Source organism: Conger conger, chromosome 4 (genome assembly GCF_963514075.1).
Source record: "Conger conger chromosome 4, fConCon1.1, whole genome shotgun sequence".
NCBI classification, from domain to species: domain Eukaryota; kingdom Metazoa; phylum Chordata; class Actinopteri; order Anguilliformes; family Congridae; genus Conger; species Conger conger.
Genome location: NC_083763.1, coordinates 45111598 through 45137327, shown reverse-complemented (window position 1 = coordinate 45137327; position 25730 = coordinate 45111598). Strand labels below are relative to the sequence as shown.

At 42.5% G+C, this 25730-nt stretch overlaps 1 protein-coding gene across 2 annotated transcripts in view; it reads right to left on the bottom strand.

Annotated features, from left to right (window-relative positions):
* The window catches only part of rab6ba (RAB6B, member RAS oncogene family a), an 86301-nt gene that overhangs the window by 42498 nt on the left and 18073 nt on the right, over nt 1-25730 (bottom strand). For both annotated transcript variants that reach the window (XM_061237922.1, XM_061237924.1), the window contains exon 2: nt 4689-4747. In XM_061237922.1, coding sequence (XP_061093906.1) covers nt 4689-4747 — 59 coding nt within the window. The remainder of the gene's footprint in view (nt 1-4688; nt 4748-25730) is intronic.

Sequence of the window (25730 nt, the reverse complement as noted above, 5' to 3'; positions counted from 1 at the left end):
TATGGTATCCCCTGTTCTACCTAACCCATTTATGGTATCCCCTGTTCTACCTAACCCTGTTCCGGTATCCCCTGTTCTATCTAACCCTGTTCCGGTATCCCCTGTTCTACCTAACCCATTAACGGTATCCCCTGTTCTACCTAACCCTGTTCCGGTATCCCCTGTTCTACCTAACCCTGTTCCGGTATCTCCGCTTCTCCCCTTCATTCGAAAACCCCTTTCCCAAACCTTTCCGAGGCCATAATCCTTACAATCCCAAACATCCTTTCACTCGATCGTGGAACCACCTTTCCACGCACACGCAGACACAGACACGCCTTAAAACAATGGCACTCCGTAGTAATTGTGCGGTAGGTGTTTTCCCCAGGCCACTGATCCTGGGTGAGTGTTAACCCATCAGACTAAACAGTTTGGATGACGATAATGACTGTGTAAATGATCCTGATTATTTGTGAATGGAAGAATCTCCTCTGCTACACTGAGAATCTCAGACTGTAGGAGGGTGTGGCAAGTCCATAGCACCTTTTTACAAAGTGATGTGATGGCTGAACCAATATCCCCTCATCATCTACACCATTACCTACACTGCCTCACAGGGATAAGATCATAATTTCCCACCTGTGTCGAATAATTCTTGAATGCTCCCCACCTCTGTCTTCCTGACTTTGGGAATAAGTCTGCAAGTATGACAGAAATTTGAAGTTATCCGATTAGACAAACAGCAAAAGCCAGCTCAAAGCAGTCTCTCTGTCTTTGGTTGTTTCACTGAAGCCCTTCATTATTTAATTGAGTAATTAGTCTCCCCTTTGAAAAAAATCCACATGTGCAGTGGCTCCTAAGTGAGGGATTTCACAAACACCTTTGAAACTTGCGGGCCACCTCGTGAGATCCCCGGATCTCAAAATAAACTGGCATTACCGGGCTGACTCATTCCCCGTGAAACAAATATTTAATGAAAAACTGTCACATCGCATATTCCCCGTGGAAGGGATGTGCGATCCCGCTCGACAGGAAGCAAGATGACGAACCGAGGAAAGTGGCTCTGTGCCATCCCTTCTGCCATTCCTTCATTTCTTAAACGCTACGCCACACCGGACATTTCAATAAATTCACAACCTTCTGCTGTGCCACGGCAAACATCACAGCCCGGCTGCTGTGCGCAACCTTTAAATAAAACCTGAAGGTCTGGCGAGCCCAACTGGAAAAAAGCCCCATACAATGAGCTAGAGCAGTACCTGTCACCAAATCAGCCAGCGACAACAAACAATATTAAAATGGCACCCTCCGGGGAAGGAGATCACGCAACATATGCATGGCTGCTAAGCTATTTGGTCTTAGCTTTGATCTGCAGGTACAAAGGACTGGCATAGGCAGCCTAAACAGTTTCCTGGTCCCACCCATTCAACCACCGCACCGATTTGTATTGTGAGTGCCTATATAGATGGTGCTGGCTCACCTAGTCCTTCACCTCATTTTAACTACAAGAATATTTCCTGTCATGTTACTGGTATGAAGTGCAGCCTTTGCTGTAAAAATCGAAGAGCAGTTCTTAAATACTGACACACCTGCAATTGGGAATCCGCTGAGCCTTGTGTCCTCACTCAGGGGGTGAAGAGGGGAGGGAGGGAGGGTGCACAAGCCGAATGAATCACCTCATTTCACATTATCGGCACGCGTTTGCATTCCGGCAAGCTGTTATTAAACAGGGTCTGCCAGATGCCGTATCGAGTGATTAATAAACCTGCAAATGCGTTTAGTCTGGAGCTGCGCACGTGAAGCCAGGTTGATGGAGAGGGGGGCTGGAGAGCTGCCCTTAGCTATGTGGGCCCTGGCTGTCTGAGAGCCAGCGAAGAGGCGCACTTAGCCGGAAGTGTGCCACTCTCCACATGCTCAGTTCTTCCCCCCGATAGCTGAATTCGTCTGCGCTAATGCGAGTGGCTTCAATTAGGCTGAGCGGAATCTCTCCCATAGTGGGTGAAGAGAGTGTGATAGCCTCTGGAATCACATGGGTACACTTCCTTTAAGATAAGAGCCCAACTATTTTCAGGGAGATTAGGAGCTGTGGGAGCATATTTTTACAAACTCATATTCCCAGAATGCATTTTGAGTGCCAATCTCACATACATAAATAATCCAATTTGCAAACCCCTGGCAGGCCTAAAGAATAGAATGGGCAGGCCACAGTGTTCAAAAACATGGTAAGTGTGGTAAAAAGGAACCGTTCATGATCCAAAGCATGCCACCTCACCTGTCAAACATGGTGGAGATAGTGTTATGGCTTAGGCATGTATGGCTGCTGCTGGAATTGGCTTACTTGTGTTCATTGATGATGTCCCTGCTGATGGTAGCAGCAGGATGAATGCCAAAGTATACAGGAACATCTTGTCTGTTCAGATCCCAGCAAATGCGTCAAAACTGATTGGATGTTGCTTGAGAGTGATCCAAAACATACAGCCAAAGCAACCAAGAAGTTTTTTGGGACAAAAAGTGGAATGTTCTTGACTGGCTTCAATCCAATTGAGCCTGCATTTCACTTGCTGAAGGCAAATAGCCCCCAAAACAAGCAGGAGCTGAAGAGTGCTGCAATACAGGCCTTGCATCTGGTGATGTCAATGGGTCATAGACTTCAGGCAGTCAAAAGATTTGCAACAAAATATTGAATATGGCGACTTTATTCCAGTCTGAGTTAATTTGTTCAGTTACTTTTGGTTCCCTTAAATCGGCGGAAAAATATATAAAAATGGCTGTAAATCCTACATGGTTCACCCAATATGGATTAGAAAAAACCCTCAAATCCCTTAAATCCCAGGGCTGGGCTGGTGAGGATAAAGGCGCTATATAATATATTCCAACCATATAACCTATTTTAAGATGCCATTGCTTTAGTGACTACAGTTCCTTATTTTGTAACATGTGGATGGTAAAACAAGCGTGGGGGACCTCACCAAATCCATATACTACAAGAAATAAGGTTAAGTCAGTGATCTTTTCATGACAAAGGTCCAGTGAACAAAATTCTCATTCTAAAAATGGAGAAACGTCGATAGAATGTCATTGTTTACTTAAAAATGATCTGGAGGAATTATCATTGTTATTATCAATTATCAATAATCAATATTGCCTTTTAGACATTTAAAACTTGCCGTAGTGATAAATGCCCTCACCATTAACATATCTCTATCTTGTGTCGTTGCTATCTTGGACTGTCACACATTTAAGAAATGTGATCACCAATTTCTCTGTTCCCATTTTTGACCTAACCACATGAGTGATACTAATGAAACTTGGCATATTCATTAGAGGTATGTCCATATGGCCATTGACTGATTTTGACACTAATTAGCTGGTTGGTAACACTATAACTGTCATTTGAATTTCCAGTATTCAAACAATCATAATTCCTGCCCCTTTTTAATGGGCGCCTTGAATCCTACCCCCACAGTATGTCATGGTCAACTCAAATGCTTCAGTCTCTCAATATCCACAAACTCTTTGTTTTTTGAAAAAAAAAAGTGTTTCTTGAGTGTTTGACAAATTCCCTCAAAATTCAGCATGGAATCATCTTGAGAGTACTGGGACCAAAAGTTATAAACGATAGTTGGTAGCTTAATACTTTTAAGGCCAGTGTTTTTTATTACCCAGAATTGCCAAGCCTGATGCCAAAATGCTTAATTTTTCATAAATGCATAAATCTGCTACCTGCTACAGAAAGTAGAAAGCATTTCAATAATATTTTATTAGCAATTAATCCAGCAACAGGCCCCAGTAGAACTGACAATAGATTGTCTTGCACTCTTACTGTGCCTAATCACAAGAATGAAAGGCCTTGTCCCTGGCAGATAATAGGGGGAATACAATCCCAAATCCTTCTTCACTCTCCCCTTGAACAATTGTCAGTGTCTCCATGGCACTCCGCTGAAATGCGAACATACATATTATCCACAGAGATGGGGAGCCAATCTAAATTCAACAAGGAAGGGAGAAACTGCCCAGGGCAATGAATACAGAGAAGGGGGAGGAGGTGCCATCAGGGCAGGACACATCAAAAGGTAAGGGGGGTATTCTGAGGCCTGTCGCCTGTCACTGTCAACGTTTCAAAGGTGTCGCTTTGAACGCCTGCTGTTGGGTAAAACCCACCATTGCAATGCACTGCCATATGGAAAACTCCGAAAGTGTGAAAATCTGGTTCCCTTATAGAGTAAAGTAGACTCCAGGTTCATTACGGGAGGGAATATGTTAATTAACGAGATGAGCAGATATGACATCAACACAGCTCACAAGGTTGAGTGGCTTCAAAGAGGTGGTGTGCAGCACCTTCAAGTAGCATCATGTTTCGACACAAGACAGTAAGATGAGCTCATAACAGATATGCAATAGGGTGAAAACAAGTAAGGAGCATGCATTTTCTTTCTCTACGTCAGTGCTAGCAGCTTGATGAAGAGAGTGTTTCGCCTCTGAGATAAGTACATAAAACACAGGAACTGTGTCTCTGAAACTCTGGGGCTTTCTGTTCTGAGGGATCAATGCGTATAATGTGCATGTCAACAATTTCCGTCTAGAGAATTTTATTTAATTCACAACTTTAGAATAAAAAAGACGCATAGCACATTCAATGATAAGAGAATGGTAGTCTACAAATGAAGAGTTACAGTGACATGCACAGCGTGGTGCCGGCATACAATGCCTACCTGATACGTGTTGTCAAAGCTGTCGTACATGAACCTTGTGATCAGAGACGTCTTCCCAACTGCAAGAAAACATGGGTAGAGGTTAAAAAAATCATCCATTTCAAAGGCACAGGCACATCAAACGTTTAGAGCGAACACGTCTCACCAGGGCAATCCAACAGCTTTGACAGCAACAATGAAGCATTTACATTTGTGAAGGAACTCCTGATCATTGGCCACAAAGGTATGAATCATACCCTGAAGGCCATCAGAGATTCCATAAACACGCAATAACTATATTGCATTAGGACAGCATCACCTTGGATAAGAAACCAACTAGACTGTTATTAATAAAATGAAGATATGGAGAAAGAATAGTACCCAGTATGTTTATGATTCAACAATCTTAAAAATATTCATGAAGACATACACTCAGTGAGCACTTTATTAGGTATTTCTTAGTTATTTTTTTACACTTGGTCTTCTGCTGCTGTAGCCTATCCACTTCAGAGGTTTCACACATTGTGTGTTCAGAGATGCTCTTCTGAGTACCACTGTTGTAATGTGTTGTTATTTGTGTTACTTGTCATCTTCCTGTCAGCCATAATGAGTCTGGCCCTTCTTCACTGACCTCTCTCATCAACAAGAATCTAGTACTGCTCACTATAATTTTTTTTCCACACCATTCAGCAGATTTTGAGATATTCAAACCACCATGTTGGCACCCACAATCATTCCACGGTTAAAGTCACTCAGATCATATTTATTACACATGCTGACATTTGGTCTGAAAAACAGCTGAACCTTTAGACCATGTCCGCATGCTTTTATCCATTTAGTTGCTGCCACATGATTGGCTGATTAAATATTTGCATTAACAAGCTGGTGTAAAATTCTACCTAATGAAGTGCTCAGTGAGTTTATATCAATTAATATTTATAATTCATCCTTCTTTATTACTTTATCCCCTTTATATTTCTACAGAAGCAAGCACAAAAAATATTGTTTGATGGCAGTTTCTTTTTCTTTGTCCTTTGAATTCAATCTAGAAGGAAACCTGGAACAAGCTCAGTAGAAACTCAACTGCACCCACCACCGTGAACTCACTTAAATTGAAATGTGTTCCCCTTCAGTTTCACCCATAAAACTGTTCAAAGTCAAGCTTTGATCATGCATGACTGACAAATAAAAGGCAAGCAAATGAAACACAAACACACATGCACGATCACGCGCGCACACACACACACGTGCACACACACATACACGCGCACACACATACACGCACACACGCACACACACACACCTACACACACACACACGTACACACACACGCACACACACACGTACACACACGCACACACACACGTACACATGCACACATGTAAACACACACACATGTACACACACCTACACACACACAGGTGTACACCTTCGGATTAAAAAGCAATGGCAGCTGGTGGTCATTTACCTGGGTGGGGCGCCATACACAGGCGCACGTGCACACACACACACACACACACACATACATACACACAAGCAAGCACAGAGTCACACACACCAGTACTCACCTCCAACCTCTATAATTACAAAGGAAGGATAAAGCACTGCCAGTATTAAAATAAATATTGGTATTATTACAGTATTGGGTTGTTGTAAATTAAATGTATTTAGTTAACAACAACCTTGGAGCCTTAATAAACTATGTAAGGTTAATATAACAATGAAAAACAAGAAAATAGTAAACATAGATTAGATCATTACATTCATATAGTTCTTTTCTAGACACTCAGAGCACTTACAGTGATGAGGGGGAAACTCGCCTCAACCACCAACAATGTGTAGCACCCAACTCGTTGATGCAACGGCAGCACCAGAATGCTCACCACACACCAGCTGAGGTGGAAAGGGAAAGAAAAATGTCTTTGCCAATTGAATGAGGGGATGACTAGGTAGCGAGTTGAAAGAGCCAGGGTTGGGAATTTAGCCAGGGCACCAGAGAACCCCCTACTCTTTGTGAAGAGTGTCATGGGATCTTTAGTGACCACAGTGACTGAGCACTTCAGTTTAACGTCTCATCCACCAACACCACTTCCAGCAGCAGCTGAGCTTTCCCAGGAGGTCTACCATCCATGCATCCAATTAGCCTACTTGTCACCTGATGTTGTTAGTATGTAATAGAAAATGCTTGCACATCATTTTTTTAACTTAAACTTCATATAACCTCATCATCTCCCTTTGAGACAAACATAAGTTTCAGTCTTGGGGGCATGGATTTGTTTCTTGGACAAAGTGAAAAGATCAATGAATTAAAATTACTCTAGAGGATGAGAGGCTTGAGAGAGCAGATATGGTGGATGTTGTAATATACAATGAATACATTTCAACTCTTTATAGGAAAGCAACAGGAAAGATTAGAGAAACAGAAAGCCTGCAGCTCAAACAGCGGATACTCGCTTTGCCCAGATGTCAATATCTCTAAATATATCTCAAAAACGATTTACTATACACACATGGTTGATGACTTAAATTAAAGAGGATTGTACCTTTCCGAAATTTGAGACAGAGCATGTACATACAGTGTACATAAAAGTCACACTAAAATACAAAAAACTTTAAAAAACGCATTTTGTTTTTGGTTTATCAGTGAATATCTAAATTTAGGAGCAACCCAGATCTACTTTATATTTGTGCACAAACATGATCAACTTGTGTACAAAATATGGTAAAGAGATATCAACAGGCATTTAAATTCCCAAAACTGCACGCAGATGTCCTCAAGTGTCCCCAAGTCTCTCCAAATACAAAACATCTGCATATCTTTTTGTCCAGACACATGAATGATCAGAAAAGCTTTTTTCTATAAAAACAATTTTTTTTAATAAAATGTAAGAAAATTAACCTCCACATGTGTTTTATTCACATATATGAGAGGATATTTTTATAAGGCATATAAGTTTTATAAGTCCAAAAAGCTCTCCAAAAATATTACTCAACTTAATGCTTTCTAACAAATCTGCATGACATTTAAAATGGAACGTTATTTCAAAATTAGGTTAACCAGAGCTCTGTTAGCCCCATTAGGCAATACAAATTACAGGTTTACATTTAAAGCAAGTCCAAATCCTGTAATTATGCACGTCTGTATATTCATTCTGCTATGCGAACACAGTGATATTCCGAAACTGTCCGTTGCCTGAATATGACATTATACCTTGTTGGAAAGGGTAGCAAACCCCCTACATATTTTACATTAGTTCAGTACTGGAATGACCTAGCAATGCATTTACGGAACAATAACAAGCAGATCAAGACGGCATTTGGTGGTATAGTCCTGGCAAAAACATATTTTTCTAAAAAATGGCTGAAAGGATTATAAAATAAACTTCAACGTTAGTCAGAAAACTGTCGTAGCTTCAGAACCAGGTGGGCTATTTGGTTCCATAAATATGTCCGTATCAAATAACAAACAAACATATTTCGACAAGAGAAAAAAAAACTATGTGGTTATTCATGCCACTTCTGAATTGCATATTTTTGTTCTTATATTGGAACATGATTTTTTGAAATAGAGAAATGGTATCAACTGTTGTTCTCACTAGCAGAGAGTCTTTTAATAATCTAGCATCACTGTTTTGTGGTTTTATTACATCATAGTTTTTTGTATGATATAAATATGCAGGCAACAATAATTTCAGCCGTTGACGACTCAACCACAAGGGGGCAGAGCGGATGGGGTTAAACTGAAAAATGATCTTAAATAAAAGCATATCTACTCTGACCAAACATAGATGTATCTAAATAAACCGACAAACAAAGAAAATAAACCGACAAGCACAGGCTCTCTGGGCTTCTGAGAATTGCATACCTATGGCCCAGGGGCGCGAAAAAGAGTGTGCCCGCCGGGTTTCTGGCAGCAGTCAATCAACATGGCAAAAATACGTCACCCGAAAGAGAAAAAACGCCCCTTCAATTTAACCCGCGGACGGAAGCAAAAGGCATGAACAGACAAAATCTGCAATTTAGCAGACAGAAAAGCCAATGTTAGATATTACAAATATTTTTATTGAAACATCTTTATTAAAATATTTGTATTCTTATTTCCTCACTGACAGATGGGGTTTTCCATATTGAGCAGCCACCACAGCGGTAAGCAGAGGAAAAGTAGGTCTGCATTGATCGGTGTGTGTCAGGAGACGGTAATGATGTGTGTACAGTATATGTGCTACAGCTGTGTAGAGGCGCCACCAGCTCAAAGTCATTTAAATGCAAATTTTGCTCAAAGACAAGAGTCCATCAGATTTTCAAGTGAGAAAGATTCAAATTAATAGGGCTCATAACGCCTCATTAAAGCTTTTGAGTAAAAGAAAAATTATCATTTCAACCCCCGCCCCCCCACCCTAAACAAACCACTTTGAGATATTGATCATGTGAGCCCGGTTGCCAAGAGAGCAGCTGATGTGCTTGTTTCAGAGGCTGAGCAGAATTTGTGCCTTTAGCTGTCTTTTGATGCTGCGTGCCAATTAGAGTGAAGGGATAGGCTTGAAAGCGGGCTATGGGTGAATGGGCTAATCTTGGGTGAATCTTCACTGAGGTGTACCAGAGGCAATATGTCACCATAGGCTTTTCAAAATGTTGAGACAGATTCTTTCCCAAAACAATCATAACTGTTTACAGTGCCTTCTCTGTGGTCCAAGAGGAAATTGTTGATATTCATTGATTGAGAAATAACTTGTTAAATGTTTTTGGAAGAAAAGTCAATCTACAAAAAGTAGTGATAATGGCAGCTAAGAAATACCCTCATTGCACCAGAAAATTGCCATGTTTATCTTTTTTATAAACCCATTACAACTTAGAAACTGGGTTCCCAAAAGTATCTATCAAATCTTGGTGGCTGAACTACCATGCTGTTAAATAGGTCAAGGCTTGTTTGAATAGATTTACTAAAGACACATGGGTTCAGGAAAACAGTGCCAGACAGTAATTGGCCTCACTAACACAGAATAGTCTTTTGAGTTTACCTGCTAGTATTGATCGACTTGGTCAAGCTCTATTTCGCGGCAGTGGATTTGATTCTGTAGGGTCATGTGACAGGACAACCATTAGCATTTCAGACGGACAGTGAGGGAAAAAGTGCCTATGAAACTGCAGCGCATTTGTAATGCCAACAGCACAAAACTGGGCCAGCTCTCGGAGAGACTGCAGCTCACAGAGTCTCCTGCTACTGCGAAAAGTGCTGCCGACTAATTGGTTAGCTTTTCAGCCTTTCAGCCGGCGGCCTCCGGTTTTGCCAGGGGACTCCGCTCAGCTGGGTCTCTCATGTAAACTTAGATCCGTTCAGACAAAGTCCATCGCCCACCTCCCCCGGGAGGCTGGCGTTCAAGAGAAAAAAGGTTCCGCGTGAAGCCGTACATCTCCGTGCCAGAGCCGCGCACGCTGGCTAAGAACGAGCCTCCTGGTTCACATCTTGTTCGAAAGACAAAAATTAAGGTCTCTTGGTTTCTTGTTGAAGATATCACAATTGAGCATTCAGAATGAGTGCCTTGTTTCCTTTCATATAGAGCTGGCTACTGACATAAACACTCTTTGCAGTCGTTGTTGTTTTTGGAATGCATTCTAATCGAACAGTTTTCACCCCACATCAATGTTCAATGTTCTCTAAAACCGTGGGACCAGCTCTGCCCTCATGCAGAGATAATTTTAAAATGGCCGCTCATCTGTTGCTGATGAAGCCTACAGCTGCAGTCCCTCTCAATTTCACACCACGTCCCGTCGATATGACATTATTCACAAGGCCGACAGGTGAAACGTACATGACATTAGCAGCAAAAGGCCAAACAAACACTAAGACAATTTAGAGGAAAGCTCACATATGAAACAAATGATCCTGTCAATTATGAGCCAGAGGGGGTAATATTAATGTGTCTGTGATGCACGTAGCCCATCCCTACCAGTGTTTACCATTCTTCACAAGAACCCGCATGCATTTACAGGAAACTACATTTCCCAATATATACCATTACTCACCTCCTTTTCATCAAACCATCATTAATATCAGAAAAACTAAAGTATTTAAAAGTTTTTATGATTATCAAAACAGATTTAATCAAACCAGATAGGTAATGAACTATACAGTATGTAGTATTTGGCTTTCAGTTCTAGAAAGGTGCATAAACAAAGCACACTAAGACTACATGTTGACAATGATTTTGGGCAAACCACTGAAAAAGGTTTGAGATACCACTGTAGGTATCTGAAGTTTGACCATTGATCCAGACCAGATGCTAGAATATGTCCTTGTTTTAGCAGCTCATCTAAATTAGAAGTACTATTAATGGCAGTCTATTTCAAGTGTGGCTATCAAATGCTGTAATTTCCTTTGGTTCTGTGCTCATTACAAACCCATATCCGTGTGGCAAAATCTCATTTGCAGTCTTAATTAGTAAATGTGCTAACTATCAGAAGATCAATTAGCACATTTTCACCATGTTTGGCTAAGGGAATTATTATTATTATTATGGTGATGATGATGATGATGGTTATTATTATTATTATTATTATTATTATTATTATTATTGTTTTAAACACTAATCACAAAGGTATGTAGATAAATCCATTTAAAGGTATTGCCAAACTAATAAAAACAGGCCTGTAGGTAACTAATTATTGTCAAATGATAGAATTTTGAGTGCAGACTCTAGGATGTTTCTTTACAAAACCCATTCTAAAGGCAATGAAGCCAATATGAGAACAAATTACTGCCTCGCTAATGTAATTACATCCTAATAGGTGTGAATAATCATCCTCCCACTATCGGCAAGGATGAAATAACATATTACTTCGGGTTATCTGTTCAAACTCCCCCCAGTTCCAAAATGATCAGTTATCTTTGTATCATTTTATAATGAATGGTACAAAAGACAAAAGTAGACTGTGAAATAACATATGACCATATGAAAGCCTCAAAAGGGGCAGTTACGAACAAGGATGGTCTCAGCGTGTATAATTCATGTTGGTTGGTAGGCCTCCAGGCATCAGCAAAAACTGCTGAAGTATCTTAACTGTCATGTGACCAGATGTCAGAACAGCACACAGCACAAAGGCAATTTATAGGCAATGTTCTGCTGGATTTTACACTCATTGTCTGATTTATTTAGTTTCTCGCATTAGCGGAGAAAGACCACAACAAAGCCAACAGGAAACTGCCACATTAAAGTGATTTAAAAACAAAGTGGGGAAAGTCTTGGATGCGTGTAACCATAGTGACGGCTGTGCTGAGGCACTTTCCCCCTCTCGCTGTGTCAGGCGATGAATATCGTCGTCCTGACGGACTGGGTGTTCCATCCATAGCATCCATAGCCTCTGAATTCCATTTAAAGGGAGAAAAGTGGCGTAAACAGTGATGTGGATGACTGGAGCGCCATTAGGCTAAGAGCCTCTTCAGTCCGGCCTGTTAACAGCACAAGGGGGGACGGTGATCGAGTGGATGGCAGAGGACAGCTTGATGGAGCACTTTCAACTGAGAGGGTTCTCATGACTCACGTCCCTGCGGCCCGCAAGCTCGGACACGGCTGAGCTTCCCCGTCGATGCATGGGACATCCAACACCGTGGCAGCTTTTCTCGCCCCCGAAACGGTGCTCTTTCCCTGCTGTGACCCGCCATACTGTTCCCTTTCTCCTAGCCTAAGCAGCAGCCTGTAGCGTAGTGGTCAAGGTATGTGACTGGTCGGTAGTTCGATCACCGGCGTGGCCTCAATAAGATCTGCACAGCCGTTGGGCCCTTGAGCAAGGACCTTAACCCTGCATTGCTCCGGGGGGATTGTCTCCCGCTTAGTCGAATCAACTATAAGTCGCTTTGGATAAACGCGTCAGCCGAATGACATTTAATGTAGCTCAGGTGGTGGTGGACCGTCCTTTTCAGAAGTAGAGGGGAGTCTGTCCGACTTGCCGTTCTGCCTTTCCGTCAACAAAATGGCCACGTCGATGAGCGGGAAAGCCCTCTAAGTCGGCGAGGCACGTTTCAGGCCCCTGTAATGGCGGTGATAAAGAATGATGAAGACGGCGGGGCATTCTCGTCGTCACAGTGTGCGAGGGGCCATTAGGGCTGAATTCAATTACGTTACAGGGAGGCGCAGAGCTGCCACTGCCTGGGAAAGAAAGGCGCCTGATGACATCCAGGAGGATGACCCGCACCGGAGGAACCAATTTCCCAAAGGGAGCACAGCTGCTAAAATCGATGTCCCTAGCGGGTGACAAATGACACGACTCGGGCCTCCATATATGCGGCTTGTCAAGAGACAGAAAAGGTCCGGGCTACTATCCTTCCGACTATTTCACATAAACAATGCTCAATCCCTTTAAAGAGGTATTCCAGTGAGACGCCGTGCAAACCGTCGCCCTGTTTTAAAAACATATTACAGTATAGCTGGGACAGAATGCATGAAATCCCTGATAATAACATGGTCAACAGTCGTAGCTGACAAATATTGTGCATTAGCCTTCTCGACATACCAAGTGCAATTTGAGTGCATCCTTGTTCCTGTTAATTGGATAATCAGAGTCAATGTGAAAAGCTTCAGTGGGCACACTTCTGATACTACACAATAAATTGGGGCCAGAAATTAATTAAAAAGGCAGACATTTGATTACAGCACTGAGCACACGTCCTATTGGCAAATTTTCCCGCTAGAGAGGGGACTTCATTTTTGTTGAAGCTCGGCTCAATTATGGTAGCACACCGATTTAGTTGTTTAGTTGTTTTTGCGCAGATTATGAGATCGGCAAACCACATTGTGTTCACCAAGCACAACAGTCTGTTTAAAGTCTAATTTTCCCTGTTACTCCCAAGCTATTGAATTTCACAAAGAAAGTACTTTTTCCCATATAAAGTCAAGATTGGCAGCGTTACGTACAACCCACAAGACCATTAAACACTCTGTTTACAGTGTAGTATAATGGTTGGAAAATTGGGCTGGTAGCTCAAAGGTTGTGGGGTTTGATTCCCAGTTGTGGTTGCTTTGAGCAATGTACTTAACCTGAATCATGTCAGAAAATATCGAGCTGCACAAATGGATTGCATTGTAAAAAATCTTATCTGCCTAAGTCTCTCTCTAGGCTATGGTTACATAAAGATACTCTATACTTATAATTGGCACTGATTGCAATTAACTTTCATAAACTATTTAAGCCTTGGGCTTTCTGCTGGTACTCAGAGCAGCACATGTTTATTTCCCGTATGGAGGAACAGTGAGATGTCTGTGCAATACATCCATGGTTATGAACATCATCATTGACAGTTATGGACTTTTAATTCCTTCAGCTGAACCTCTGAGCCTGTTGAGGTCAACCATTTGAGAGGGAAGTGGTTCTCCTGTACAACTGAGCAATGTTCTCAGAGGGAATGTGCTCCAATGCAGAGGCTGTCATACGGATGACTCAGATACACCGTATGACAAGAAATTTGATACGTGGGTGAAAGGCAATCAAGTTGTGATTGCATTTCCATGATGACTTAATGGGACTTTGGTTTGCTGAACAGCAGCAAATGGCTGCCCCAAGCACAGTCTTTATTGTTTGCAATGGGTTTTGTTAATTGTCCTGTTATTTAGAAAACTTGGTTTAAATATTGTGGTAATCAAACCCAACTTGCAAATGCACAACAAGGGAAAGAGGAGCTGAAATTAATATGTGCATGAGTAAGCACTAACATTAATTTCCATAATAAAATAAGCTTCTGTTCAGACGACCTCTGACCTGTTAAAACTATTTTCCAGCAGACAGAAGAGGGCAGCTAAACAGACCTTTGAGGGCATGACCATCTTTGTAATACATGAAAGCAATATACATATCTCAATAATGTTAATTACTTTAAGGGCTCATAATGTACTTTTCAGCTAAATGTTATGGTAATCATTTTTATATATGAAAAATTAATTACCACACTAAATCATAATTAAATCCTTATCTAATGCTGATAGGTCACCGCGATCATAATTACCATCTTGAAAAATTATGCATTTAACATTGTGTGTCGTAATTCAATCATATCAAGGCCAAGGAAAACAGTTCAATCTCTATGTGCTCTACAGGCACCTGACCTGCATCTAAAGCCCACAGAAAAGAGGGTGGTATAGTTCCAATTAGGGGGGTACACAATGTACGTTTTTAAGAACGAAAGCCTCCTCACCCCGTCATGTTTTCACCGTGCACCTAATGACCCCCCCCCATCGCCCCCCCACCCCCACCCCAAGCCCCTCTCCCCGCCCCCCTCGCTCCTGGTGCACGGAGGAAAACTGTTTCATCTTGACATTTGGGCTGATCGATATTGCCTTTTTTCTACGCGCCTTGGCACCTATTGATTGCCATTAATCTCTAATTAATGTGCTGGGGTATATGCGGGGGTCTCGAACGTGCAAGATAAAGGAGCCCTTATTAAATGTCGCTCCTTTGCCGGCGGAGGTACGGACGGAACGTGAGAATTTTGGACGGAAAACAGCGACTGGCCAGAGCGGAACTCGAGGGGCAGCTGCGAAAGATGTTTCTCGTTTTCATTTCCCTGCCCGCAGACACCGCAGTCATCGGTGAACCGTTATCTGTCTTTGCTAGATCAGATTTTTTACTGCAGCACGACTCGCTCTCTGAGATCCATCTTCAAATGAAGGACTCAGTCGTTCAGTTTGAAACAAGAGTCAATTGCTGAAATTAAACCCGGTTGGAGATTCAGAACCAGGTATCTCATATACTCTGCTGACTGCATGGAATGTCATCCTTCTCCGTGATCCTGCTCCACCGGCAGCCTAAAAGCAAAGAGGCAGTATTTACATGCTAATGAGCCTGGCTTAGCGCTGCTTTAATTAGGGCCTGTCTTTGTCATGGCGGGAAGGGGCATTGTTTGTTATGATTTGTTGGTTTTGGAGGTATGGCTTAATTGCGCTTTACGATAACAGGCAGCTTGGCGAGAGCAATAACAAACCTGGAGATATTCAATTAATTTACTTTCACGAGAGATCACGAGCGTAAATCAACATCCCGTGTCCGCGAAGGTTGTGTGTGCACTTTTTACCGTGTTCCCGAGACATAACCGGTTAGAACAGAGCAGCCATTTCTTATGCTTCCGTTCAGTTTTGTGCAACGGTGGGAATATTTTTAAATCTATAAAACTGCACAAAATAATCACGGCCGTGTTCCAAGAAATGTAGTACTAATCGCATTACAGAGGACAGAGCAGTTATAATTTAAAAAAGGCCCTGAAGATGCACTGGTAACTCAATACGAAGGGCAATTTAAGAAGGGGGGGAGCAAATCCACAATGCTCTGTAGAGGCCTTTGGCAGCGCATCCTGCATATAAAGTAGACGTATCCAAGGAGGTCGCAGACGCCCAATGAATTATGTAGTCATATCATAGACATCTTAATAAGTAATGGGCAGAGAAAGGGGTCCGCATCTATTGGGTGCCCAATTAAAAGAGGCTCCCTTACCCAAGCCCGGCCCATTCCGCGGCTGTTCAAAGATGCTTCGCCAGGGGTTATCATCATGAGGGGCAATTAAAAAAGGAGGAACATCTGTCACCCTGAAAAGCTGCACAAGTGCACCTTCACCTTTGCGTCTGCAGAGGAATAACAGACAAAGAGCTTGGCGCAGGGAATACATACAGAGAAGATGGATGTAAATGAGTAGCTGGATGTTAGGCTGAAAAAATGCTTTGCAGAATATAAGCCTGGAGAAGTATTTCATGAAAACAATTGGTTAAGTTAACTTCTATAGCTGTTCAGTGGGCCTGGTAGGAAGATTATACTTTTACATCCAACCCACGACACGTTCATTTTGATGGGCAGCACCGCCGCACGCTGGTTATACTCTGAGTCGTTCCCAAAGGTCACTGGTTCAGATCCTGATTGGGACAATGTAGCCGTGGCCTTGGGGAAGCAAACAGACTTGCTTCAGTAAATATTCAGTTTCTACCAGCAGTGCGCAGACAATTGGCTCCCCCAAGCTTTAGAGAGCTCCTATGACTGATCAAAATGCATTGCTATTGCTATTGGACCAACTTCATGGAGAGAAAACTTCTCCATTGTGCACTTGCTTTGTGAGACAACATTACCATCTCTTCTGCCTCATCCATTTCTCGTTTTCATTTTTGTCTTTCATTCATTCGCCAGGGAAAATTAACTTTCAAATGACTCCCGGTGTTATTGATTTATTTTTTTATATATTTCCAACATCTCAATCAAGCCCCCTTTCAGCGATGCCGGTAAATAGAATTAATCCCATCAAGCTGTCATCCGAATCTGCGCCCTTCAGCCTCATCATAATTAAAGGGCCTTTCTGTAGACCCACATCTACCTCCGTTAATAGGCGGGCTCCATTGAGAAGCAGGCTGATTTATGGAGGCTCGTTCGCTGTGCTTTATGGAGCTCCACAGTCGTCTCAGCAGGAAGGCAGCTCGCCTCTACTCCTCTCCCGGCGCCGGGTGATTTAGTGCAAAGGCAGATTTTTCCGGAGAAAGCTGATGTTCCACATTTAAGTTCTTCAATGCAAACATGGAGAATGAGGCCATTATTCTTCAGGTCAAGGGCTGCCACAAAGTGTTCTTCCTTTCTTTAGTCATTCATATTTCAGATCTGGTCCATTTAAGCTGCCTGACGGGCATACTTCGGATCGCTAACCTTCAGCTCCCAGCTGCAGTCCGGAACAGTCCGGAAAAGCCATCTCACACAATCTTGTGTGTGACAAAAGAAGCAATGTGGGGGGGGGGGGGATGGGGGTGCGCTGCAGTTGGCCGACAGACGTGTTATTCTGGATTTCTAACATACCGTATAGCACTATTTAAATACATGGAAGGGTTAGTGCAACCTGCTGGCTTGTTATAAACACAGCGAAATTATCCATTCTGCACACACTTGGGAATGGTAAACCAGGGAATTACCTATACTCATGCACACCCCCATGTATTATGTTGATTGACTGATTATAAATTACGCGCATTAAAACAGGGTCACTTGAGTTTTAGAAAGGGCAATAGGTGCTTGTTGGGAGCTGCATTTTAATAAGAAAGATAATGATGCAACAACCATTTTTAGCAAGACAGATTGGATGAGTTTCCCTAAGTAATTGTCAGCTAAGTAAATATGTTTCTATTTCTGAGTTCCTCATCAGATAATTTAATGACAAAAAAGATTGTCATCGTAGCAATAAAAAAACTGTAAAAAAAGTCATTAAAAAAATAGATGGCCAAGAACTCAGCATCCGATGGCCAGCCCAACCCTATTCTCAATACACCAGCTGGCCAATGTGCTTCTGGAGACGTGTGGTTGGATCAGAACCGGCACTGGCTGCCTCCGGCTATCCCAGATGTGCCCTAAATCAGATGGAGTTTGTGTCATTTCCAAAGCCTGACATGACCGTTCCCCTGAAACTGACTGCCAAGGAAAAATGTGGCAGGCTTCACAGGTTCAAACTTCATGAAACGCCCCCAAATATTTCCCATTGGCCAGGAGAGGACTAAAAGGAATCTCATTGGGCAGAAGAGGACTAAAAATAAAAGCAGGCATTTTGCCATGCCTTTGCGAACATGGGGACATGAGTCCGACACACCGGAAAGAACACAACCCATGAAAAATGCATTGGAGAAAAAAGAAAGAAAGTGGATATTTGTGTCATGTTCCTGGTCTCTGAGTGGAATGGGAGATTACCACTGGGCCTAAAACCTGCTCTGGGATGTGACAAGACAGCTCATGCGATGGATGATAGGAAAATGTCACTTTGCAGGTGCACAGGGAATCAGTTACTTCATTGTAAATCCCAGGATTAAAATGGCAATCCTTCATTCTTTCATATTAAGAAAATGCCATACTTTTCACAGTGGCATTTACAGTGGGCTCAAGAATTATTGGAACTCCTGATAAATGTTCACACAGTGCTGTAAACTTTTAAAAAATACAGTTACAGAGATAAGCTTTATTTTCCAACATGCGTAGTGTGTTTTATTAATGATTCAATGGAATCAACCAAATTCTTACATTTTCCCAATAAAAAATGTATTTCCTCAAAACACTGGTTCCACAATTATAGGCACCCCTGATTTAACCCTTTCCACTTTGCCCCTCTAGAGGACAATTTCCACCTGTATTTCGTAGTGGTCCTATAAAAGTTTAAATATCTCAAAAACAATTTACTGCACACACATGGTTGAAGACTTAAACTAATGTAGAGGCTTGTACCATTCAGGAATTTAAGACAGAACCCAAACTGTAAAGCATGCCCAAATTGTCCAAAAAGCTCTCCAAAAAGGATGACTCTGCATCACATTTAAAATGGAACTATATTTCAAGGCTAACCACTGACTCATTAGCCAGTACAATTAATGCTACAGGTTTATCTATAGCAAGTTGCATGTTTACGCAAGCCTGCAATTTTCTTAAACTGTCCGTCACCTAGCAATGCAATTCTGCGACACCAAGAAGCAGTTCAAGACAGCACTCGCTTAAGTATAGCCAACAAAAATATAGTTTTCTCGAAAATGGCTGAGCGAATTACAAAATAAACTTCAACGTTAATCAGAAAAGAGTTATAGCTTCATAACTAGGTGGAATATTTGGTTTTATTAATATGTCTGTATCAAAACAAACTGCAAATATGCCAAACCGGAAATATGTCTGCTGGATGTGCAATAAATGTGAGAAGAAAAAAGTGTTCTTATATTGGAACATGATTTTTTTGACAGAGAGATATGGTATCAAGAATTGTTAAAATATGGCTTTTATTGTCTGATTCTGTGGTGAGGTGAGGGTTGTAAACCATGATCATGGCCAGGGGGAGGCAGGAGTTGTATTGCCCTGCTTTGCAAATAAGAGGCTGATAAGCATCTAAACTGCTGTTTAGTCTTTTAACAACTTTTTAACAATCTGGCATTGCTATTTATTACATCAGTTTTTTGGATTCCATAAATATGAACGCAACAATAATTTTAGACATCAATGACTCTAAAATTGATCCAATTGATTGATGGATTAACACCCTATCCACTTTGTGCAAACACCCCTGGCAAAGATGACAGTCTTGAGTCTTTTCCTGTAATTTTTGATAAGGTTAAACTACACATTTGAAGGTATTTCTGACCATTACACCATGCAGACATTTTCATATTCACTGATAGCCTTGGGATACCCCCCTCTTCACTTCAGACCACAGGTTTTTTCATGGGATGTCTGGATACTGATATGCTGAATGCAACAGAGCAAGCGTCTTGCAAGTCCAAAAAATCTTTACAATGTTTGATATGTTGCTCAATATTACCGTGTCAGGCAACATTGGTGGTTGTTTCTGGGTAATCTTCATTCTCAAAAATACGCTACTGCTGGATTATCAATGTGCTCATTGTAGACCTAATAGCCTTGTTTCAAAGGTACTAGGAGTGTGAAAATGAATGTTTACGACCACCGGTCACCACAGATGTCGCCATATTTAACAGCCACTTTAAATAACCACGCCATGCTTTTTTTTTTTTTATAACCAAAGCAAAGCACAAAATGTTAAAAGACAGAGCATTTTCAGATCAACATAAAAAATTTGCATTTACCATAAAATTAAGCTTTGAAATGTCCATGTCCTCTTTCACCATGTGAAAAGCAAGGCTTACAGTATAAGTAAGCAAGAATCTCTCATTTACCATGCCTTTTGGTTAATGTGAATGCAATCTGTAATTAAAAGGATTTGTACCTCTATTCTGTCCACATTGCCTGACAAAGACAGATGCAGCAAGCAAGAGATGAGGACAGAACCATGTCCCTTGAGACTGTGCACTAGGGCTCCAGCCAAGTCAAAGCCAGCCCATTTTCCACACTGACAAACTGAGTTTCATGGTCCTCTGGTGCAAATCATACACCTTAGATATTCGCTTATCAGAAGCAATTTCTGGCTGGTAAGCCTACTGACAAAGGAAGACCTCAAGTTTACCCCACACGTAAGGACACCCTGAAGAATATGTTTTATTAGCTACCTTTTTTGAACACCACCACATCAAGGGGAAGCACAAACAATAGACTTTGATGTTCCTACCCTCCAGAACACTTCAGGTAGGTAGTGTTTGCTTAATTATAGACAGCTATATTAATTTTATGATGCAGACATTTTGGTATGAGTCTCAAAATCCATTAGAGCATGCTAAATATGCCATGACAGTAGAGGAGGATTCAAATGAACCCAAATAATACTGGGTTCTAATATTGGGTTTTGGTGACCTCCAGTATTTCCCAAAGCCAAAACCTTAGGAATAAATCAAGTGCAGAGAATTCATTCTTTTTCTTTTTCATCACTTTAACTTTACGCACACATTGTACAACAAACAAATAAGCTCACACTGCATCGCATGCTCAAATGGTACCTGCACAGAACGTGGTCTTAGTTTAAAGGAAATTCATGTTGTGCCGCCAACTGAACAGAGCAGCTAGGTTTTGAAACAGCTGGTAGCTGGTTGACCAGTTCAAACCAGCTCCATACTCAACATGTTTTGACATGGTATGGCTGGTCATTTCAAGCTGGTCATAGCTGAATTTTACACCAGGGCCCAAAATAAAACTGATAATGGAGACAGCCCAGTCAAAATACATTTGAGATGTAAGTAATTAATAAGTGTTTAAGTCATTATTTTAATGTGTTTTGTCCCCAAGAGATGGAAAAGGAAGCGTCCAGACACTTGTGGGCCAAAGTGGCTACGAATAGCCAACAACAAGCTTTAAATACTCTCATCAGACAGCAAAACAAACTGAAATTTGACAGACGAGCACAGAGTATTTCCCACAGTGCAGTGCCTCACATTCCCATATAGAGGAGTCTATTTTCTGGGCTGAAAAAGACAAATTTTGGAGTTATTTTTCCAGAAGTCATGAGAAAATCTCGACAGCGACCTTTGAAAGAATGATAAAATGAGCACACCTTATGCACGATACCCTGGAAATTATCCGGCAGCAAGAAATGAGATGACGGCAATTTTCCGAGAATGATTCTTATTCTAAATTCGGAATGGAGGAAAAAAAATCACCCGGCTTACCCTCCCGCTTGATTCATTAGAGAAACGCATGCAGCTGATGCAAGATAGAGGGGAAGCAGTGCAGATGATGTAAATCTTCCCAGGGCTCGTGTGAGCCAGGTTTCAAAGGCAGATCCAGTACAATACATATGACACAACACTACTTCATTCTTCACCTGAGAAAACAACTCTTTCCCAAATGTTTTTCAAAGCACAATACCATCAGGCCCGGAAATCAGTTTTTCAAGCTCTTCTCCCTACTAGGTAACAAATCCTCCCCCTCTCTCTCATTCCTCTGTGACAGTAGCTGTTCCTTTTTCCTCCGTTCTTATTACATGTCTGTCAGAATGATGGCAAGCCGGATTCAGCTAATCCTTTTCCCATAAGCAGAAAAAAAAAAAAAATTTCTGTACACAATCTAGTCAAGGCTGTGGGCCTTTTTTTTTTTTTATCAATTAATAAAGATTAGCGAAAAAAAAAGGAGGTTTACTGTCTACCTTTGATTTGGTAAATGGGATAAACAGCCCATAGAGGTCAGGTAGTTTTCGCTGCAGCCCAGAAACTTCTACGGCCAGAAAACATGGCGGACACAGGTAGGTGCTCGTTCGGGAGGCCGAGGCCGGCGCTGACGTTGATGCGCCGGATCGATTGAGCTTCCTGCTAGCGTGCGGCAGGAGGTGGCACAGGGCCGTCGATACACGGCCCGGGGGATCGAATCCCGCTGCTCCACCACTCATTCGCCCGCGAGGCACGTCATCCCCGAACGTACAACACGTGTTTCCAATTAAAGGAACGACTGCAAAATAAATAATTTACTACCTTCAGGTAAATGGATTGAAGGAGTTCATATTTATGGTCCGACGTAAGACGCGCTCCCTTTCGGGTGACGCACACCCCGGTGATAAACGGCGGCTTGTGAGCGTGCTGAAAGATGCCGTATAGATACCGAATGCGAAGGCAGGCAATCGAGCGAAACGCGATACGACGTGTTAAAATCAAACCGCCGCAGTCAAATTAAATTAAACGAGCAGTCGCCAGTGCCCGTGGCCTATTTGTCAATAACGCAAAAAATAAATAAATAAATAGGTGGACGAGCGAGGCTCTGCAGCCTTCGGAATATGGGGCCTGTCCTATGGTATGACTGGAAACCTTTTCAGTGCCAATTTTTCTGGTCTGGTGCAGCCTAATGAAGCATTTTACTTCTTCCTAATAAAAGCAAGGATCTCTCACCCCCCGCCCTCTCTCTCTCTCTCTCACTCTTTCACGCTCTCTCTCCCTCTCTCTCTCGCTCATACACACACACAGGAGTGATAACATTTTAAAAATATATTACTCCCACTGCAATTGTGAATGCCTTGAGAGAAGACAGGAGCCATATGTCTGCCACTGAGGCCAGCAGGCCTGGGAGAGGCCGGTTTGACAGTTCAATGTTTAAATTAGATTCCCTTCATATGGGGAGGAGGAGGACTGCATTCAGACTGCATGGAATAAACCCCCCCCCCCAAACCAGGTATATGACCCATAATATCATAAGAGCATGATTGTTCTTGGCAGAGGTGGCACAGGGCAAATGAGATAGCTGCAAAGCCGGGTCCGGTGGCTCTTAGTTCAAGTGCGCTTTTACTTATCGTAAATGATATCCTTTGATAAAGGCATGGCTTAGAAGCCGAAAGGCGTCTTCTGTTTCGCCTATTCCCCCAGTGTCACCGCAGATGACTCCTGCAAAAGGTATGCTGACTAGGGCCTAGCTGCAGTCAAACTGGATACGTTGTAGTGGCACTGAGCTTTTTCTATTCTTTTTCAAAACTCCAAATCTGGTGAAAGGCCTTTATTGGTAATCACACAGCTTATGTTCCATAATTGAATGACAAATATTATGAACTGTCCAATTCAAAATAGATAGATATAACCACCAGTAATACTTTTCCCAGTTCTTTCTTTGGCTGTTCTATTTCATGTGCTCTTTGACTCTTCTATGTCATGTGCTCTTGGACTCTTCTATTTCATGTGCCCTTGGACTCTTCTATTTCATGTGCTCTTTGACTCTTCTATTTCATGTGCTCTTGGACTCTTCTATTTCATGTGCCCTTGGACTCTTCTATTTCATGTGCCCTTGGACTCTTCTATTTCATGTGCCCTTGGACTCTTCTATTTCATGTGCTCTTTGACTCTTCTATTTCATGTGCTCTTTGACTCTTCTATTTCATGTGCTCTTGGACTCTTCTATTTCATGTGCCCTTGGACTCTTCTATTTCATGTGCCCTTGGACTCTTCTATTTCAAGTGCCCTTGGACTCTTCTATTTCATGTGCTCTTTGACTCTTCTATTTCATGTGCTCTTTGACTCTTCTATTTCATGTGCTCTTGGACTCTTCTATTTCATGTGCTCTTTGACTCTTCTATTTCATGTGCTCTTGGACTCTTCTATTTCATGTGCTGTTTGACTCTTCTATTTCATGTGCCCTTGGACTCTTCTATTTCATGTGCTGTTTGAAACTTCTATTTATGTGCTCCGCATTCATGAGTACAATGCAATCAAACAAGATTGAGAATAAGAAAAACTACCATTTTTTCTAAAATGAGTGGGATTCAAGTGTAATGCAAGTGTATTAATGCAATCAAGAGCCATTACAGCTAAATATGTCAGGCAGATGCAGGAGACATACTGTACATATAATAATGGTCAGTCATAAAGAAGATTTTTAATGAAAATATGTTTGACTTTTCAGAGGAAATGGGACCAAATATAGTCACCATTGGCTGCCTACTGATTGTCACTTAAATACAAACACAGCCAGAACTATCCAGATAGACTAGACGGAAAGGGATCATAAATCAAACTAAAGCTATGAGAAAGGCTGTTTACAGGACAAAAACACAGAAAAATTTGCAGCTCATTCTGTAAGACCGCATGCGGTCCTGCTCACATGACGTAGATCAGGCAGGACGTGCTCCAAGGACGATTGCCTATTGAAAGATTCCATTCAAGGAACTCCGTATGGGGCGACAAGCACGTACCCAAAAACTCATTTCGATAATAATAGCCTAAAAACTACGATGAAGCAATCTTCTGACAATCCCAGTGTTTTGACACAAATTGAATTAGCCGCACACACGCAACAGGACCCGCCATTATCTGGAGGGGCTTCCGGGGGGAGAGCTGGCGCGCTCCTGATGGCCCTGTCTCCCCTGCAGTGCCTCGCCGGTGCCGTCAGGAAGAATAACGCGTGAGCCGTCTGAGAGGAGAGCTCTGTCCGGCGTCCACAGAAATATCCATTACCACGACGTGTCCCCGGCCCTGGGAGAGGCCTCCTTCCACCTCTCCCCCTCCGCGGCCGCGTCCCATCAGCGCCTCCATCACCTCTGCCCGCGGCCTCATTACGGCGCCCGGGAGAACGGGCTCCGGCCCAATCTGCGACTCCCGACCTCCCGGCCCCGCGCCGAGACGGAGGCCGCGTCCGCCGTCACGGTCCCCCGCACGCGTGAGGTCTTCCTTCACCAGCGCCGGGGCCACACAGATGACCCGGGTGTCACTGCAGTATCCATCACTCCCTTGCTGGGAGGACAGCAGTTATTAATGGGGGTCAGGGGATCACTTTTATTGTGACTGGGGGGGGGGGGGGTGGAGACTTCGGCGGGGAGTGCAAATAAATGTCGGGCGGTTCAGCTTCAGCGCTCCGCCGTGACTCGCGGGAAGCCCCGGGCGATACCGCGTTCCTCCGCGGAATTTACCCGAGACTCGCCGTTGACCGGATTCTTCCAGGCCGGTCGGTGTATTGGACGTCTCGACTAATGGCTTTTCCTTTTTTCCCGTACTACGAGATCAACGATTACAGATGGAGTTCAATCGTAAGTCTGAATGGGCGGCCTCGTAAACATGCCATTGCAAACAAGTTGTCACAAATATTGTCAGAGTGGACCCATCCTGTGAGCGAGCTTACAGAGCAAGACTCACGTTGAGCAGCACTGTCCACTTCAGCTGGGCATTTTGAATACATTTTGAAACCCAGAATTCTCTTTTTTAGGGTCCTGTAAAAACA